Source organism: Numenius arquata, chromosome 3 (assembly GCF_964106895.1).
Source record: "Numenius arquata chromosome 3, bNumArq3.hap1.1, whole genome shotgun sequence".
Taxonomy (NCBI): Eukaryota; Metazoa; Chordata; class Aves; order Charadriiformes; family Scolopacidae; genus Numenius; species Numenius arquata.
The window spans coordinates 39635610-39655774 of NC_133578.1; the positions used below are offsets into that span (position 1 = coordinate 39635610).

A 20165-nucleotide genomic window follows, 5' to 3' on the forward strand; every position below is an offset into this window, starting at 1 on the left:
AGATTTGAGACTCTCCTGCCATTAGCACCCCAAGAAAGCCTAAAAATAACCTACCAGCAGCCCAAAGTGAGAGTGGGGCAAGACTGCTATCCCTGCTGCATCGTGCCCGGTACCCAGGGACGTGGCTTTGCTCCGCCACCGTCCCTCTGCATCCGCACAGAGAAAGCATTTAAGCTCTGGGCATTCTTAGAACGGTGAGGATAATTACAACCCTCCCTTAGAAATAAGAAGTGTTTCAGAAACCAGCAGCGGACTAGATAAAGGACTGGACGTTATGGTGGAAGAAAAATAAAATAATAAAAAAAAAAAAAAAAATCACAATTCACAGCGCAAGGAAGAACAACATGTGGACCCCACAGATCACAGAGGCAGCAGCATGGCTGTAGCGGCAAATAGTTTCTGCTTTACCAAAAGCGAGGAGCAAGGAAATTTTAATTCAGGGCCACTAGCAGAAAGCCTAAAGAGGTGAGAAATCACTGGAGTTCCTTTTCATTACCTCAGACAAATTGGATTATTGACCTTATCTTCTTCCTCTCCCCATCCCTCAACATCCCCAAGCACAAGCTCCCTGAGTATCCAGTGGCAATATTATGTTACCAGTCATCTCCTGCAGTAACAAAAAACTCTGATAAAGATGCTGCAACCTGGCACGTGTGCTGTGGAATATGAAGTTTGGACCTCCTTTTGGAAAGGGGAAAAGAAATCAAACCTGACACGTGCTATTTTTCTGACGCGAGGATGTGGCACGTGAGAGAGAGGGTGGGGGGACACCCTGCTCACTAAAGCAGGGAGTGCATCGTGCTTAATTCCCACACTGAGTATTTTATTTATTTTCTGTCAGCGATGACAAATAAATAGAAAGGCCGCCTCCTGATGCCCTGGTAGATTACAAAAACGCTTCACCTGAATTATCAGTGTTTCAGAGAAATGTTGTGTTCCACGGTATCAGACGAGCAGGGCCTTGGGCTCCGTGATGGAGGTGCCGTGGACCAAAGCATCGCTTTCACCATGTGCATGATCTGAAGGATGAATGGGAAATCCCCAACTCGGTCTATCAAGGGAAGGGGTGACTGCAGGCATCAGAGGAAGTGGATGCTGCAGCACATGAGCTCAGTGTCCTGTCTCTCATCCTCATCTACTCTGGCCTGATCCCCAGCACAGAATATTTTTCCCCATCCCTATATCTGTTTGACTGAACTACCATAATGTGGCAGGGGAAGACAGCGGCTCCTCAGGAACAGATGAATAACGGCTGGAGAAAAACTGTGCCCCTTTATGTGCATAATGCAGCCAAAGCCATATGGCACAGCTTCTTGCAAAGTCTGGGTCCCCAGTGTAAGGAAAGCCACACTCTCATCCCAGCGTACACGCAAATTACAGCCTCTACTGTGGACTGCAGCATTTTGTGTGATTTACAGAGAATGCTGTCAGTTTTGGGGGGAAGAGAAAAAGACTTTAGTTTTTGCCAATGCAAACAGCTGGCCAGACCATGCTTTGGTTTAGTACAGACAAAGAAGAGAGTAAGGCAGGATTCAGCTCCCAAAACATACTTAAATTGGCTTTGGGAGGTAAGGATTTACATGCTAGTTGCGTTAGCTGATAAAGAATGTAATCTGTTTCCACTCACTAGGGACAACCTCCCTTCCCTCCACCACTCTCCCTTGGGCTGCAAAACCAGACTACCCACAGGTCAGGGCTCATTCCAGAGCTGGGGCCAGCCCATCGCACCCTGCTGCCAAGGAAGTGGCAATACATTTTAAAATACTGCACTTTAAAAGACAGATACCAGTATGTTAAAAATACTCCTTAAAATCAAGGATGTGGAAATCCAAGAAAATTTCTCCTTCTGTTGTGGACAGTGAAGTAGCAGCATGTATTAAAAAACAAACAAACAAAGTGGGGGTGAAAAAAAAATATCCCCCGCAAAATTTGCCAACTGGTTTACTGAGAGCAGAGCACCGAGCTGCACGTTAAAAGGCATGCCATTTCTATATGCTTGAAATCATCTGTATAGAGCAATACATCACAGCTCCTCTGCTCAGATGGGAAAAGAGTCAGAGCCCTACGAGGAACCAGCAGTAGCCTGAGGCGGAAAAAGCTACCGGTTATGCAATTCCTCCCCATACACGTGCATACAGCCCTCTTGCCTGCACACAGATGAGATTCTGTTCCCTTCACTTTGAATTTGCACATCATCTTTAACACAAAAAAGGCAGCTTGTCTGTATTTAAAAGATGGGCTCGCTATTCAGTACCTCAAAAAACGCAGACCATTTAATTAAGTACCTAAATCTAAATTTAGCAGGTCTAATTTAGCTGTTCAAGTTCAAATAAATGGACTCCGATGCACCTACAATACATATGCTCAGATATGTGCAAGTGCCAGTGAAAACTTTTAGGGAGGTTGAAAGCTGGGGACTCAGTCTGTTACATCTCTATTCTCTTTCCCTTTCTCAGTAAATAGGATGTCAAATTGTTAATCAAGATTTCAGTTCTCCAGCTAATGCTTTTCCCCTGTCGTAATTGCTGTCTAAAATCATGACTGCATCATAAACACTTCTGCAATGCTTTGCATTATACATTTATATTAAGTTATTATCAATACAACTTATATACAGAGCATTAACTATGTAATATATATTTATTATTCCTCTGTACAGAAATTCTATTGATCTCTTTCCCATCCAGCGCACACTACTTGACTGCAAACTACCAGGTTTACAAAGGGATTACACAAAGTCTTTCTTACTCTACCTTAAACCCCCACTTTTCTTTTTATATCCTAGCAGATATCTCACAGTCAGTGTGAGTCTCTCACCCCATTAAATAACAGCAGAGGAAGATAAAAAACAAAATATCTTTCATTTTGTCCGAAAAATATAAAGAACAAACACCCACTGAGGCTCCAAAACAGAAACTGTGTACTTAACCTTAATAAGATTTCAGTGCGTATCTTAAGTTAAGCATATATTGTAGCACTTCAGGTGACTTATATGTGCTTAAATCTCATAAAAGTTAAGCACAAGCTTAAGTGTTTTTTTGAATCAAAGGCTCTGCCAGGTAGACCTCTGCAAGACTGAAGAGCATTGTCTTCTGACACCATGTAGACTTTTATCCTGTGGGAGGTAACTGTCACTCCCACCTGAGAAGCAGCAGAGGCGAGCGAGCACCAGCCTCTTGGGCACCCCAGTTTGTCATATTAGCCAAAACTCCCCTGAAATTCCCTGTTTTGAACTCGAGGCCTCCTCTTTGAGACCCCAAAGACCTGCTCAATCAGCATACGGCAAAGATTTTGTCTGCCTCTTGAATCCTCAAATCCATAAGCCTAACAAGCTGGTTTGGTCTCCAACCAGTAGCAGCACTAATAGTAATAAAAATAAATGACTGGAGAGTGCAAGCATTGAAAGGTGCCACAAAAATGGTATCTGGATGGTGAGGGGGGAGCCAAGCACTAGCCCACAAGAGGGGTTCAGGTGAGGTTCCCCTCATGGAGCTGTCACACGATAAGCAGCAAGCCCACCCTGGCACCAGGATCACTAGGTAATGTGTGTATCCTGTGGGGTTTGCTAATCTCAGGTTTGCTGGAACACTGGCATCACGCACAGCTACTTGCAAAGGAAGTGTGAGAAATCCAGGAAGCTGCTGGCGTCGTTCACCTGTGAGCACTTCAAAGGGAAGACCATCTAAGACCCACTTTAAAGGCTCAAAAGCCTTGCACGTGCGCACACACATGAACACACACACACACACACACACCCCCATGCCAGAGAATGACTCTCACCATCTTGCCCCTGATCAGGAACAATAAAAAAAAAAAAAAAAAAGGCAATTTCCAGACATTTGTGCTGTTTTTAAGAACAAAAGGCTGGAAATCAAGGTCAAGGAAGCAGCATGCTTGCCAGAAACATAGCATCACCAGAATTTGGGGAGCAGAGGGAGATGCAAAACAACCAAACCCATCTCACCCCTCCCCTGTCTCCTGCTACCCCACGAATAAAAAGGGAAGAGAGAAGAGTTGTCAGGTAATATCAACATCAGACGCCACGGGCAGTCATCAGATTTTCTTTCAGCTGCTTACCAGTGTGGCTCCTTTTATGTACCATTAGCACATTGGGCCCAATGCAAACCATGCCACAGACGTCACATTTCAGTTTACCATTCGGAAGCCGGATTCCTCCCTCGCTCGATAGCTCCTGGATCTTTCTGTTATCCGCCATCTCGTTACTCTCAGTGAGGGGCTCTTCCAGGCTGCTTCCTTCATCATGAGCCCTGATCTCATCTTCCTGACCCAGGGGCTTCCTGTCACATTCCTCATCACTTTGCATTTCTAGCTTTACTGAATTTGCTGAAATAAAAATAAATAAAAAATAATTAAAAGTGCGTATTCCTAAGTTCCCATTTGCTGATATCATGATAAATTTCTACTATTATCAATACTTAAGCACAGCCACGAGGCTCAAACCAAGAAGAGGGCTTCATGGCGGTGACAGCACAAGTTATAACTACATATTTCTTCATGGCTTTTTTTTTTTTTTTTAAATTCCTAATTTCTATTCCTATTTTACAGCTTAGAAACTAAGGCACGGCGTGATCCAGAGACCTACCAAAAGTTGCAGAGATGCAGCAGGCGTAAGAACTGACCTCCTGCTTCTCAGCTTGAAACACAGGAGCCCCCTTTCTTTCAAGGAGCTCAAGTCACAAGAGCAAAGGACACAGACAAAGCTGCTTCCTCCAGGTCTCTCCTGACTAGTGCACCAAGACATAGGGTGTCCAAAGATAGGACACTGCACTGCCACAGCTCACGGAAACAAGTACCCTTTGCAGGCAGGATTTTTCAAAATGCAGGGACCTAGTGGGCAAGCTCCAAATCACCCTGCCTGCATGGGCAGGTTTCCTGGTGGACAGGAGACCAATCTCTTGATGAGCCTCCAGTGCTTTTTTGCTACCATCTCCTGATTCATGTAAATGGGACACCGCCAAGGCAAACAGGTCTGAAGCCAGACCTACACTGCTGGCTCATTTATATTTGCAAGTTAAATAAGTGCAGTTGAAGATAGTTCACATTTGCGCGGTTAGACTGATGGGCTCACAGCCGATTGCCGTGATGCTCGGGTCACAGGACAAACCTCTAACTGGCAAGAGCTTGTGGGATCAACAAATCTTTAAAGAAAATGAATGAATCGAGCTTTTTCACATAGGGGTGTTGGTGCAGGGGTGTTTTAATCACCAGACACCCCCATTTCAGTGCCTCAATGGTTGATTGAAACTGCTAAAAGGCCTGTCCCAGAGTCACACTCTCCATCCACAGTCAGCCAGAAGGCAAGCCCACGTGTCTGCTTCCCTAAGCCTTGATCCTGCTGAGGGTTTTAAAAAGGAGGTGATTCAGCCTTCATATCTAAGCAGTCTTTGACCTCTGTACTAAGGCCATTAGCATGAGTGTTGGTGACAGCAGAGGACCTGGAGTGCAACTGTGTGCCCTGGGCCTGGCTGGTGTCTCTGAACCCCAGCGAGGTGTGCTCCAGAGCAGCCGCCCAAGGGGACTCTGTCCAGGAATCCAATGAGAGAGTTAGGAGTAAACGTGTCTGATCGCTGTGAGGCATCACTTTGAAACAGAAGAACCTGGAAATGGTAGAGGAACAAACCCTACTCCTTAGACTTCCTCCTTCATTCTCCTTTCTCCTCCTTCCCCAGAATTTACGATTAAAGAAAACACAAGGTTCAGAGACTGATGTTGGTGTTGCAACTCTAAATCACTGCTCTTACTCCTAGGCAAAGCATAATAAACAGGGCAAAGGTATCAGAGATGGAACAACGGTAAAATGTTGCTTTTTAGTCATAAAGTTGTCGAAACACATCTTCCACTATTCATCAAGGCACTAATGGGAGCTAAGGAATGAAAGTATTATTATGGCAAAGCCCATCCAGATCAGATCACAGCAGACTAGTATCAGTACCGGCACCATCATCGAAATGGTCTGTAACTACGAAATATTTGAGCTCTGCATTTACAGAAGGGAATTAATATTTTTATTGCTACAGAGATGCATTTATTGTTAAAAAAAAACCAAAACAACCCAAAACAACAACAGCTTGACTGTGACCTGGCCCCAGCTGATTGCCTGTGGGCAGTGCGTGGCTGTGCTGTCCTGGGTGCAGGATGGCCATCCCCACCTACACCCAGTGTGGTGGAAGAGCACAGTCCCCTGGGGATGGCTCTCTGCTCCACAGTGCCAACCCCGGTACCAACAGCACGCACAGGGAAATATGTGGATGAAAGCGACCTCTTGCTGGTCGTGAAAAAGATGCCGTAAACTTTATGTAATTGCAAATCATCTCCCAAGGACAAGATAGATTTTTCTCAATAGCTTCTTCTGTGAGCCCACCACCACCTCAACAAGGGGAGGAAGAAAGGCAGAAACAGGTCAACAGGAGGCTGTTTGCATTGCAAGTGCAAGAGGGCCTGCCCCACCAAGGCAACAAGAGAAGCAATGGGAAGCCATCCTACACTCACGCGGAGCCCAAGGTACGGTGGGTGGCACAGCCATTGTGACCAGGAGGATGCACCCTCAGTGGACAGGCTGAGCAGAAGGGAGGAAGAGTGGGAGCTCTGCCAGCTCCATGGGCTGGCAGGGAGAAAGCCGAGGTCCTAGTCCCACCTCCCCGTGGAAAGCACATGTTGGTGATTTATGGACAGCCCACTTTCAGAGCTAAGGAATGGCAGTTCCCTTTAATAATAGCAGCCTTTTGGGGTATTCAGCAAGTCTAAGAATGAAGCCTGAATAAATGGTTTGCTGTCTTCAGGAGCAGGATTTAATACACTTGGCCACACAAGTAGCTAGGGTAGAGCCAGAATTAGTGCCCTGAGCTCCTCACCTAAAGCCCCAGGTTGCTGCCACAAGCCTGCATGCTCTCCACGCACAGTAATGCAGAAAATAACCCAAAAAATCTTATACTAATGGCGTATACATACTAACAAGAGAGAGAGAAAGCCTTGTATCTTAGGTGTCTTCTTACATATATAAATTTTTGTTGCTATTTCTCTGACATGGAATAATAATCATTTGACTGCCATAAGTGCTGAGCACCACGAGTTCCCATTCAAGTCAGTGGACCTCTGCCGGCTCAACACATACAAAAGTAAGGCTGCAAGAGCTTACAAATTGGAAGATCACTTACTTGCTATCTTGCCCAAGCATTTCTTTCTGCTGAATGATGGCTTTCATCCAACAGGATAAACAGCACAACAAAAACAGAGCGAGCTGTTTGCTGAAATGCAACCTTCCAAAACACACAGGGCTCCCAAACTCCCACTAATGGAGCTCACAAAGCCCAAGTTAATTCACGTTGCATCTTTCACACAATCTCAGCTATTCCGCAGTTATGCAGGCTGTTTACTCTTCTTACTTCCCTCACCTTCACGCACACAGAGCACCGTTGTTGCAGTTCCCAGAAACCCTCCGCTAGCTCTTGTTGCTGCAGGAAGCTTTCCTTCAGCTGGGACTAGTCACAGGTCTCCAAGGAGGAGAGCACTGGTGCAGCAGGGATCTCCTCAGCTCGTTGCGAGGGCTTTGCTAATCAGGTCATCTCCGTTGCCTTACATCATACCGGTGTATATATTAGGCTTGTGTGGTAGCCTGCATACAAACAGGCACTTAAATTGCATACAGTTTGTTTTCTCTGTTCTCAGCCAGCCTTTGAAACTACAATCATTTTGTGGCACTGTCTTTGTTTTCACCTACAGCCACAAACTCAAGCAGCATAAACGAACTCTGCTGCAAAGAAAAAAGAAATATTCAAGGGATGTTCATGGCTGTCCTGCATCGTACACATACACGTCAAATTTCACTCTGGGTTCCCTCGCCTTTCTCGTTCACACGCTTGCTAAAAGTGGCAGGCTTTCTCATTCCCTGGCAAAGCAAAGCATAAATAAGTAAATGGAAAAACTTAAAGTTTTTGGCACTTTTCCTAAAAATCACAGCAGAAGAGATAGCAGGAATAAACTGTAATCCAGCTCACTGCAAAAGCATGAATGTGAAGTCAAACCATTTCCCTCCAGTTAATACAAGTTCCTTCCACTTTTTCCCAGTCCAGCACAACACCTTTGTGGGAAAAAGAGACAAGCAGCCGCAAAAGCTTCTACCTATGAACACAAAGCTAATGGCAGATATTCAGCAGACCACACAGCAAGGTTTCTTTTTTTTTTTTTTTTCCCCTCTCCAGAGCACCAACCAGCTGATCCTGAATCATACTTTATCCTGAGTGGTCAAATTGAATACAATTATTGTTAATGTCTCATAAGTGCTAATTAAACTGCAATTCTCTGTTAAACAGCATTTTGGCAAGTTTTCAGCACCAGAATATTTCCTTCACCCACAAATTAGTGTAGCTACAAACCAGAAGTTGGACGATCCACCTAAGAAAAACATTCCCAGTATTTCATCTTCTGTCATAGAAATTTGTTTCCCTCAAAAGTGAGATCTGGGGGAAAAAAAACCTCTCCGGTCTTGCTGAGAGATTTGGTCCCCAGGGGGAGTGTAAATTAAAGCACCGGTCATCTTTTTCTCAAGCAAGCAAGTGCAATTGCCACCAGAGAACAAAAATCCATCTGTCCAACATACCAGAGAGCAAGCAGCAGGACTGTGCCCCTCTGTCTCCTCCACTGTCTGCTGTCCTAGGTTGTTGCCTATTTTATCTGCGGCCTTGGAAACCCGGCTGGCCACTGTCACCAAGGGTTTGTGGTCTCCAGCTAGAGGTTAGCCTTTCCTGGCAGCAGCCATGCACCACCAGCCTCTTCCTGCTGCCCCCGGAGGAGCAGAAAAAGCCAGCCTGACCCCTCGAGCCCTCCCGCGCCTCTTCCCCCATCCCTCTTCTCTCCTCAGCAGGAAACAAAGCTTTGGCCCAGCTTCAGACACTCATCCTTGAGGAGGCAAAATTCAAATCTGCCACCCCCAAAGAGCCTTGGGGTGGCTCTGTGGGCGAACACAGCAAAGGACATTTGCAGCCAACACAGACACAACGCGTTCTCTAACCAAACTCCTCTGATACCAGGGGGCAGGTGGTGCATTAGCTCTCCTGGGGTCTGCAGCAGATTCCCTGTCCAGAACACAATATAACGCGATATTGAAAGCCTGGATAATGTGTCTGTCTTTACCCCAGAACACAAAGAAATTAAGAAATTGTTACTTCCCTCTGGAAAATTAGGCCAAGCTCTAACTACCACAGCACAGTGACAGGCAGCTACAGCATGACCTTCTGCATATCGTCTTGTCAATGGTCAGTGGCACCCTCTATTTTAATCATGAACTTCTCCTAGGCAGTGGATTAATGACATTGCTAATTGGCAGCTAAAGACAAATAGAAAATGACCCAGCTTCTCGCATGTTTTGAACCTGGGTACCTAGTTCTTACACATCACAAGACTCAGATGTGGAGTGTTTCTATGCTATTAAATGCCCCGTTTCTATACTATTAAAAGCACTCAGTAATGGTGAGTGTAACACAGTTAATTTTCAGAGCTGGAATGGCAAACCAGTAAGTGTTTTGTAAAATGAAAATTAAGGATGGGGGAGGTAGAACTCTTCCATCTTGACAGATTTTGAAAACTCAAGGTAAGGAATGCCAAAAGCTGGAAACAATGAGCCCTTAACTCTTGTTCAGTCTAAGAGCACTCTGGTAGCAAAAAGGGTCCTTAAAAAGGGTGTTTACACCACTCCAGAAGTGTAGTGAGACTTTAATGCATGTTTAAACATAACTTTCCTCCTGGAATAGTCCAAAGGGGTCTTAGTGAAAAGAAAGCTTCATCTTTGAGTTTCTTGTTGCTGGTAGAATTTGGCTCTTAATTAACCAGGCTTTCCAAGTCCATTTTGGCTTAATTGTGAACTATTAAATGTGTAAACAAGGGAGCACCGACAAATCTTCCTTTTTTAAAAAGGCAGGCAAAAAAAAGGATGAGAATGCCAGCAGAGCAGCGGCAGACCCAGGCAAGGAATCTGCTCTGTTGTTGCCTCATAGCCACAAAGTACTTGGCAAACAAGTTAACATTAAAAAGCAAATTAGCTGGAAATTATATTTAGGTTCCTGAGAAACGAACAGGCCTCCCCTTCTCCTCGTGCTGTGCTGGTGCAAAGCAGGTATCGCTCCAAAGCTGCGTAGGTGTGATGCTGAAGAATAAGGAGAGTCAGGTCTGCTCAAGGCACTGGCAGCGTATCTGCTGCTTCGAGGTTGAAAACCGTGATCTTGAAGATCATGAAGATGTCTCTTAAATGACACCTGTGGGCAAGGCTGCCTTAACAACACTGTAATGGAAAATGTTTCAGTTGGGGGTTAAAAAGGTGTATTTCAAGGGAGCCAGTTCTGCTTTCACAGTAGATTGAGGCTTTCTGGAGGCTTAGAGAGAAGTGAAGCTGTAACTGGATGGAACAAATGAGGGTGAATGTCACCTGCAAAGAAAGGGGAATTACCCAACGCCTTTCTCGAGTCAAGCGGCAAAAGCCTAAGCAGGGCCTCCTACATTACACATGGACATCCCCGATGCTGGGTGTCAAATTTGTTTATCGCAAGCTGCCAAAGATTTAGCTTTTGGCCGCTGAGCAAGTGCGAATCTTAGATGGTGACACCATGTTGTCATGGTGACCTCAGCTGGGTCACGTGCATTCGTAACAGTTAAATGAAATCAAATATTTCATAACTAATAAAAGGGAGGAGGAAAAGGAAAGATTTAGAAGCTTTGTGCCGAGTCCTTGTCTGCATGCTACAAACGGGATTCTTCAAGCCCACACGGAGGTAGTTAATACGCCAGAAATTCAGTGAGAAATGATCAGCTTATTTAGGCATACTTAGAAATTTTTAGTTTTCACATTGAAGAATCTCAGTTTAAGCCTGCTCCCTCTGAAGTCAATTTAAACTCTCACTACATGCAACAGAATACTTACTTCATATCTTCTGGAGGTGGCGTGTGCAGTAAGTATAGACTAACAGGTCTGTTACACCCAAGTTCAGTTTATATTAGGATGTGGTTGCATAGCTAAGCCAAGCTTCAGTCAGGTTTTAGCTGACACAAACCATGGTTGCCATCCTCTCGTTCCCCACCCCTTCCATCTTTTATACCGGCACCAGTGCTCATGGAATGGGGTGGTAAACCAATCTGGTTGAAAACTAACCTTCCTGAGAAAAATCAACCGTTTTCAGGTGGATCAGGCCCCTGACAAGGCGTACTGTGCCCTCACAAGGACCAGCTTTGGCTGATGTGGAGCAGCACCCTGGATGTCACTGCATACTTTCAGAAGCAATGGTTTTAAGTCAGCAGGCGGCTTCTCCCAACCCAGCTGTCCACAGCCAGACACAAGGAATGAAGACTGCAGCAGTGAAACCTGTGGAACAACTTTTATGCTCAAATTGCTATACAAGCTTATACAAATATTAAACTGAAAAGACCACAGTTACAGTTGGAAGGGCTCCGATTTAAGCGCACAGCATCCCAGCAAGTACAGCATTTAGACCTGAAATTTCTTTTTTATCACAGGACCAAACTCTGATGTTTTCAGCAATTTCTGAGCTGCATTCAGTGAGAACCCTGCTGAAGTCCAAAGGCTGAGACGCTGAGCCAGGAGTGCCTTGGTATAAGTAAGGATGGCAGTATCTAGACCAAAATTTGCCCCAGATGCCCAGCCTTTAGGCATGATTGTTTGCTCACCACAAGTTACCCACGCTGCATACCTCCATCTGGCAAGAGTAAGAACTCCTAATTGAATATATATGATTGCTCAGTGTCGCAAGATTCCTTTTCAGAAGGACCTCAGGCCAAATTTCACCCACAAATGCATAATGCATCCATGCAACTTGTACTTACACAAGTGAGAGTCATGTATTCATATCCCAGGGTAGGAAAAGTACTCTTGATGACCCATCCTCCCCCTCCTTTTTGTCCATACTTACAAAGTAATATGGTGCAACAACTATTGTGCTTAACAAAAGTTTCTGCTGATTCCCTGTAGGTGCAAGGAAGAGCTTCCTCACCCCCACGTCCCCTATCCATTTGCAATGTCAGAACCTGGTCGCCGCTAAAAATGAGTGGAAGTCAGTAGTACTCAGCTCCTAGCTGCTGACCCCTCTACTGATGCTCAAGCTAAGCCAGTTATTAGGCTTGGACTCATGGATTTTTCCCTAATGTCAAATTAGGAGCAGTTGTTGGATACCTCTTTATTTGTTCTGCTGCTTTTTGAGCTGTTTTGATGGGGTGAGAGGGAGCAGAGCTTTTCTTTTACCTCTCCTTTTTCTGTTGCATGAAACATGCTTTTCTGGGCAAATATAATCAAGCAAACTTTCTACCTTTATGCAACATCTGGTCAGCCCTTGTGCTCCCCTGCTCTCTCCTGCCACATACCTTAATCACTAAGATTTTCTGCCTTTGTCTTAATGACATTACGCTTGTTACAGACAGGCAGGTGATGTTGGGGGGGCTGTGCTGCATAGCAGGTGTTCTCCAGGGCCCCTTTTCATTGTAAACTTTTATTTCACAGCTACCGTGAACTGCAGGAGGCAGGGTTCAGTGATGTGGGTGGTCTTGCACAGCCCTGTCCCTTTCCAATCTAAAGCAAGTCTCTTACTGTCTGCAACACGTACATTAAATACTGTCAGTCTCCTCTCCTACCACAGCTCTTTTTCACTTCAATAGTTATTTCTGATGCACGCTGGAAAGTAGAGAGGAGGAAAAATAAAATCAGGCTCAGACCTGTAACGAAACACTCTGTCTCTCAAAACATTGAACCATTAACACCTTTTTATTTTTAAAACCAGTTCAAATTCTAATAAGGGAGCAGATGAAACAGACGCATTGAGCAATGACACAACATTCACCTCTACGGGGATTTTCTAAGAGGCTGCTGAGAGCTCTATATGGCACCCAAAACTAGAAGTTTGCAATGGAAAATGCTGACAAACTACAGCTATATATGGATCATCTCTTATAAACAAAAATAAAGTGATTTATAACATCCATTTAAAGTGACCGAAACCTCATTGCTCACTCATTGTCATCTCTGCTTCTTAAAAAGTGCATGACTTCCTAAAATGCTTTCCAATGTACGCAAAGAGTAATAATTATAACAGTAATGATTATTCCATTTATAAGGAACTTTCCATTAGGGATCTGCACTATATTTGAAAATACACCCAATAAAGTTGTTGAAGCCAATGGAATGACTTCTCTGGGTCCAGACCAGGTACTTTGCTTCATTTTCTGGCAATTTTACCATTAGAGACATTAGACATTATTTTAAATAAGTGAAAGGCTTTCATTACAGAGTTACACCTTTGGATCATTCACAGCTTTCAGGAAAAGATGTATTTATTTTTAATTATATAAACTCTAAATCATCTTAACACAACCTGACCTAGCCACGTCCTCCTCCTCTAAAGGGAGGCACCTCCCCTGACTCATCAACCCATGGAAAACTATAGGATAAACACCTGCCACAAAAATATTTTCTGTCTTTGTCAGGACATTGTAAAAGGAGATTAATAATAAAACCTGTTTTGTTTATTTGAGTCAAAGCCTTGTCTGCACCCTTGGAGGCAGGTGGCTGATGCAAAGCAATGGGCAGATCCCCAGGTACAGGACCATTTGCAGCCCTGGACCACTACAAACATCTGAGCATAGGGACTTATCACCACGCACTTCACAGTCACTGCTGCATTGGACTCCAGTGTGATGAAAAGAAAAAAGGAAAAGCAGTTTTGCCTAACCACAGTATGACTGCATAAAGTTGAAGAAAAGCTCTTAAAATCCAGTGTCTTTGAAAATGCCGAGTTCTGTCAGCACGGTGCTGCTTTGAGACATGTATTTTTACTTGAGACAGCTGAAAAAGTGTATTTCCCTTACATTTATTTATTTTTTTCCTTTACCAATTTCAGATGGCCGATGGGGACCAGGATTTGGGGATCTGGGATCTAGAGAGATGTGCTCACAGTTCCGAGATCCCAGCAGTACTGGATTCAGCACATTAAGGCAGGACTTAGAGCAAAAAAATTCACCTACATCTAACGATGCACATCAAAGGGCCACTCTGAAAACCAGACACTGACGGTATGTTATAAGGATAGCAGAATCTGGTTTAGTCCCTTAGCTTTTCCAGATTTAAAAGACAGAACAGTTTATAATCATTTTCTACTTTCAGGAGTCACTTCAAGAAACTAAATCTGTTTAAACCCAAAATCTAACATACTAAAAACGGGGGGAGGGTATCTCTGTTGCCTCCTTCCCACAATTTAAAACACACCAGCTATTAAAGCAGCAAGATATTTAAATGACTATTCATTCTGATTATTTTTTTTTTTAAAGCAACGCTAGGCTTTCACCTGTATCATTATTATGTAGGCAGTGACAGATGGCAATGGAAAAATATAAAATAACTCTTAGAGTATTAACTTTTTTCAGTACCGTATGTGTCAGATTCTTTAGCATAAATAAATGGCATTACACAGTCTCATTAAATCTATACATCTGTGTAGTAACTTGCAATTTATGGATATTTTCTGACACAATGTTCAAACCAACAGGTTTAGCTCACATGTTTCTTTTCTCACCATGCCATCTCCAAGTCACCAGAAAAGCAAACAAAAGCAAAACCCTACAGTAAATATTCCTGAAGAATTCTATGAGATTTGCTATTCATCATCTAGACATATTTAAGGGAATGAGAAAGAAAGAGGGTGGTGGGATCGTGGAAGAAAGGGGCTGGAGGGAGTTAGCAAGTAAAACACATAATTAGGTACGTAAAAATTTACATATCTAACAAGTAAGGAATGTTTCCTCAAGTTAGATTAAAATATGGGGGGGGGGGGGAAACAACCACATTTTCTTATATCAACCACTTAAACCCCAAAAGCACCCATCACTTTTTCACCACAGGACCCGAGTGCACTGAGCAGGCACCCCCATCGACTGCTCAAACAAGAAAGGGCTGGGGATTGCAGGACCGAACCCCAAGCTGAAACATTTCAGACTGCTGAGGAGGTCATACGATGCACCATGACTGAATGGGCTGAAAGACACTGCAAGTGGCTTTGAACACCACTCAGTATTATTCCAGAAGAGTCAAGAAGATGGAGACATAACAGATTCATAGACTGAAGCATCTGATAGATACTTCTTTAGCAGATAAATACAGCGCTCTCCTGAACTCGCCCCATAAACTCAGTAACTCCTTGGAAACTGCACGCTCAACCACCACATACAGCCATGCACGCAGCCCCTCTGATGGACGGCAGAACTATTGCATTTGTTTGTCTTCGGTTAGCTGGAAAGCAGTGTGTGTCCTTTGTTTTATTAAGGGGCTGAGGCTGGGCAGCATCAAGGAAGGTCCTTGTTTGCCTTGTTCTGGCTTCCGCAGCCCAGGTTACACAGGGAGAGCAGGGACATTGCTCCTCCTGGGGCACAGGGCCACAAGGAAGGTGGGATGGGAAGAGAAGTAGACTGGCTTGTATGCCTTGTACATGCAAGCCTACCCTGGAAACACTCCCAGGCCCACCTTCGTGCATCCTTGAGCAGGAGCAGGGCAGCTGCAGGGACCTTGTGGCTGCTACAGCCTGTCCCACTTCAAGAGTCTCTTTTTGGGCAACAAGTTGTCTTTAGGAGCCCGCCCTTCAACACAACAGCCCACTGGTCGAGGCTGGTAGAAAAGGATGCAGCACCACCCACCACTACTAAACATTCAATTAAAGACATCAACAGAAGATGAAAATCCATAAACGGAGCCACAGGGATGGTCAAAGAACAAGTGCCTGCCACAGAGGTGTACAGCAGTCCTGCAACTTCATTCCCAACTGCTCTGTTTTAAAATGTACCTCCTTTTTCAAATCCCTGGATAGTACCTTTGGAGATACTCTCCAAAGAGCTCCAACAGATCTGGAGAGCTGTTAATACCTCCAAAATATCACAGAGTATCAAGAAACACTCCTGCCTGCACATCAAGTCACATCTTGTAGACAAATTGAACCCTCACATACACAACACATTCCCATTGGAAAGCTTAAATTTGGCATTAGCAGCAACTTCTGCATGTCAACCTTTTGTCTCCTTGGGTGAAGGATCTGCTGGGTGCTATTTACGTACTGGCTTTTTTCCTCTAGGAGGAGCTGGTATCTCTGCCTAAAATTAAGATTGCTTGACACTTCCTACGATAAGGCCCTGTTTTTCACTTGCTTATCATTTTGCCAAAAACAATTTAGGCTGAAATTTGTGGGCAATATTTTAAATTTTTTATGTGAAACTGCAAATCAAAGCAGTTCAACTGACTCTGACAAAGAGGTCGGAGAAGCCACCACCACTGGTTCTTAGAGTTCAAGTAAGGTGATTCATGACAGTCCAAACTAACGAAGCCTGCTTTTATACAGATTTGTACCTTCAAGTCTCTTTCAAGCCCCCTTTCCTCTCAGTAATCCCCATTGAGTTACCTGCTGCCAAACAGAATGAGTAACATCCGAGTTCCACTTGCCTTTCTCCTCACTAACAAAGGCCGGCAATCCCAAGATCCTCTAACCATGCCCCAAATTTTATCTCATGGGTACACTTCTTCAATTGTGTCAGTTCAAGAAAAGTGAGACCCAGAGAGGCAAAATATCACTGACATGCCTTACTTCGTTTTTAAGGATGGGTCATATGCATTTAAAAATCATTACTCACTGCAATGAAAAAAAGAAGGGGAAAAAAAAAAAAAGGAAATAATTTGGCATCCTAAGAGCTTCACTAAAGCTCTTCAAAGTGCATAATTCCATCACTGTACTGTACATAGCACACAATCTCTGAGGGGTAATTATCCATGGATTGGAAGCCAGTGTGAATATACACACAGTCAGTCAATATGATGTTGTGCTTGCTGCTGCTGCTTCTCTTTTTTCCTTTTTCTTTTTTAAATCAATTTTAATTGTCGTGGATCTATTTCTGCTAATAAAAGAGAGTGAACCGATTCTGGTCGGATAGATTTCTGGATACGGAAAATGAGTGAGCAAAACATGTAAGAGTACTTACTGTATTACCAGAAATATTTATAAATGGCTCTTCCCTCCCTCAGCTGGCAGAATATCAAAGCACTGAGGAAGCAGCACGGATGGCTTCTGGAGGGATGGAGAAAGCAGAAGTCCACTCCTTCATCATCAACCTGGGAAAGCAATGCCACAGAGCTCTGGCAGAAGCCCAGACTGAACTGCTCTAACAGCAACATCTCCCCTCTTGTCAAAGGACTGCTATTCTGAGCGCAAACTGTATTAGAAAGGATCACAAATGAGCCTCTACAGGGAATATATACGGTGTCTACTGGGTTATGACTACATATGAACTGGAGATCCACATTGTTTTGTAATTCAGATGTGGTTCCTGGGACTGTCAGTCATTCCAGCTGAGGACAATCATATTCTCTGAAGGCTTGATGCCTATGTACACAAAGACCAACCTAAACTCTTTGGGCTTGACAGCAGTTCAGCGTTCTCTGTAAAACACAGCACTACCACAATGAATTAGGTGTCTTTAGATCATCAAAATAAAAATGTGGAGACAAGCACATTTTCAAGAGGCACAAAGAAAATCATCCATATCCATGTGTGAAAACTTAGCTGAAAAAAGAAAGGACTTTGCACCACGAGCTCCTGCAAACAGGGTTTCTGCAGAGGTACACACACACACACACACACAGAGAACTATACCGGGATGCAGATACCCGGCACAGAGATGTGTTTTTGTGTAACTCATACCTGCACACAGACTACTGCAGCTTTCTAGAACTGGATTAACCCAATACACTCTGAACTTTGTCTAACGTCGTGATTTGTTTCCACATATCCCACTTATGTTAACACAAAGGCACACAGGCACACTGTGGTCTGCAGGTTTACCTGCGGGGAGATGATCTGCTGTGGTCCCAGCTGTCCCTGGGCACAGCCAGGAGCTTGCAGTGACAGCCAGGCTCTGGGAGTGTCCCAAGCCTGCTGTTTGTTCCCATCAGTGGAGAACTACAATAAGGTGCACCAATTTCCAAGTTAGCTTGTGCATGTGAAAACGCCTGGGGGTCCTGATTCAGTGCAATACTTAAGCAATCACTGATCTTTAACGTTAAAGTCAACAGGACTTCGGTACGTACATAGGTAATTACATGAATTCATCATTGGGCTGAGCAAGCATGTTCCAGCTCACAAAAGCAATGAAAGGACAACGTGCAGGAAGAACGAAAAGCCTTCAGGAAAGGATTAGTAGTGTCACAAGTTAAACATCTCCTCCCTGATGACATACAGGATCGGGTCAACTGTGCAGACAAGCGAGAACGCTGTAGCATGAAGTTAGAAATGGTAATGGCCTGCTCAAACTACTGCCTGTAGTAGCTTTTCAGGTAACATGCAGAATACTAAATATACAATGATCAGTAGTTTAATAGCTCTCCTGTATAGAAGTAATAGAGATTTTTCAGTGTTTGACTGCACATCATTTCTATTCCAGATCTCCTACTTGGCTGTTTTAACTTACTTGGCAGATTTAAGTGTAAGAAATAACAATAAACTTATCTCTGTAATCAACCTCTGAAACCCTGCAACTCTTGCTTTACGGTTCTAAAAATCATAACCTAGGAGGGCTATAACCTAATAACGACATGCTGTCATTAACAGTCTGCTGAATTACAACAAATAATGTAGAAGGACCTGAGCAACAACTCCACCCCACTATTTTAAAAATAGATAGCAGGGGTTTGGTGACAATATGAACACATTTCAGTTATATAGTACTAATACTAAACTACCACTAGCTACGACCAATTTTGATCTTTTTTAAAAAAGCAGTATTTAAAAAATTGTCTTAATCCACACTAACTATACAAGTTCCTTGGATGATTATGTATTCTCGTAAGTACAAGAAATATCAAGAATTTACAGTAGGTCATTTGAGTACCCTCGCTCACAGCAAGCGGAAAGTAGTTCAGCACCTGCTGAAATAATTGCCAAGCAAGGAAAAGATAAAGCTATAAACCAAATTTATTGGCTGTCTAGCAGACTTTACATTCAATTTTCTCTTGTCACATTCTTATCAACTGTATGTACCCGCACAATTCTAGTTGCAAAGGTTACGATCAGAACTGTGTCAGATTCAACTACCCTGGTGCCAAATTTGATCCGAAGGGTTCAGGAAGGCAGTATGCATGCTCCCAGGTAGGACATATAATTTTATATATCACATGTGATGCTTCATTTATCTGCATTCATGTGCATAGTGGATCCATTGATTTCCTTTAATGTTCCTGAACATTTAAAACCACCATTATTCGTGCATATATGCTAAACAGGCTTTGCAGAAAGTGACTTATTCATATAAGCAATCCCTCATTACTACTCTATTGTCAAGTTTCTGACCTGGGCTTTGGGATCGTTGGCTTCCTTAAAGATATTATCAACAGGGGATTCTCACTCTAGGGTAAGAATAAAGCATCTTCTATGAGGCAGAGCCTGAGATGCTTAAAGCTTGGAGATTTATTTTAGGCAGCTGCACCCCGCACACATGGAGGTGGAATATTCCAGTCTCCAACTTTCAGTTCTGGTGGGAGACATAAGGCAAATAGAGTTTTTGCAGTGACTACTAAAGACAAAAAGAAAGAAATAATCATATGGGTCAAACAAACAGAGTAATTTCATTTACTATGAAAATAATTTGAGTTGACTCGAGACGTTTATTTGAGCAAAAAGAAAATAAAACATTTCTGAAGTTGTATAACCTTCCCCTTTCAAGTGCTGGCCCCTTTGAGCTGAAATACATCATTTTGAAACAAAAATGGAAATGTTTTCTACTTTCAAACATTAAAAGGCATTTCAATGTTGCTGAAGTGTTTTCTCCCCCTACATTTTCATCTAACTTGACTCAAATTTCATTCTGGTCCTGCTCACAAGCTGCCTTTTTCAACAAATTTATTACTTGTCATTTCCACCTAGCGATTTCCACAGCAAGCTCGTTCCCAGCAGGCTGTAAGGATGCAAACCAGTCTTGAGCTAGTCTTCTGCATCAGGAACTAGGGAAGCACTGAACTCATTTAAATCAAGGAATTTCTGGAACAGGCATTGTTTAAAACTAACTAAAAAAAAATAATAAAAATAACCCCCCCAAACATTTGAAACCTTTATATGTGCTTAACTCTA

The 20165-nt window shown here is 43.5% G+C and overlaps 1 protein-coding gene across 6 annotated transcripts in view; it reads right to left on the minus strand.

Moving 5' to 3' along the window:
* Window positions 1-20165, minus strand: part of IKZF2 (IKAROS family zinc finger 2) — a 108309-nt gene that overhangs the window by 43452 nt on the left and 44692 nt on the right. For 4 of the 6 annotated variants that reach the window (XM_074146051.1, XM_074146053.1, XM_074146055.1 and 1 more), the window contains one exon: window positions 4078-4344. In XM_074146051.1, coding sequence (XP_074002152.1) covers window positions 4078-4344 — 267 coding nt within the window. The remainder of the gene's footprint in view (window positions 1-4077; window positions 4345-20165) is intronic. The other 2 variants (XM_074146056.1, XM_074146054.1) reach the window with 1 other exon arrangement.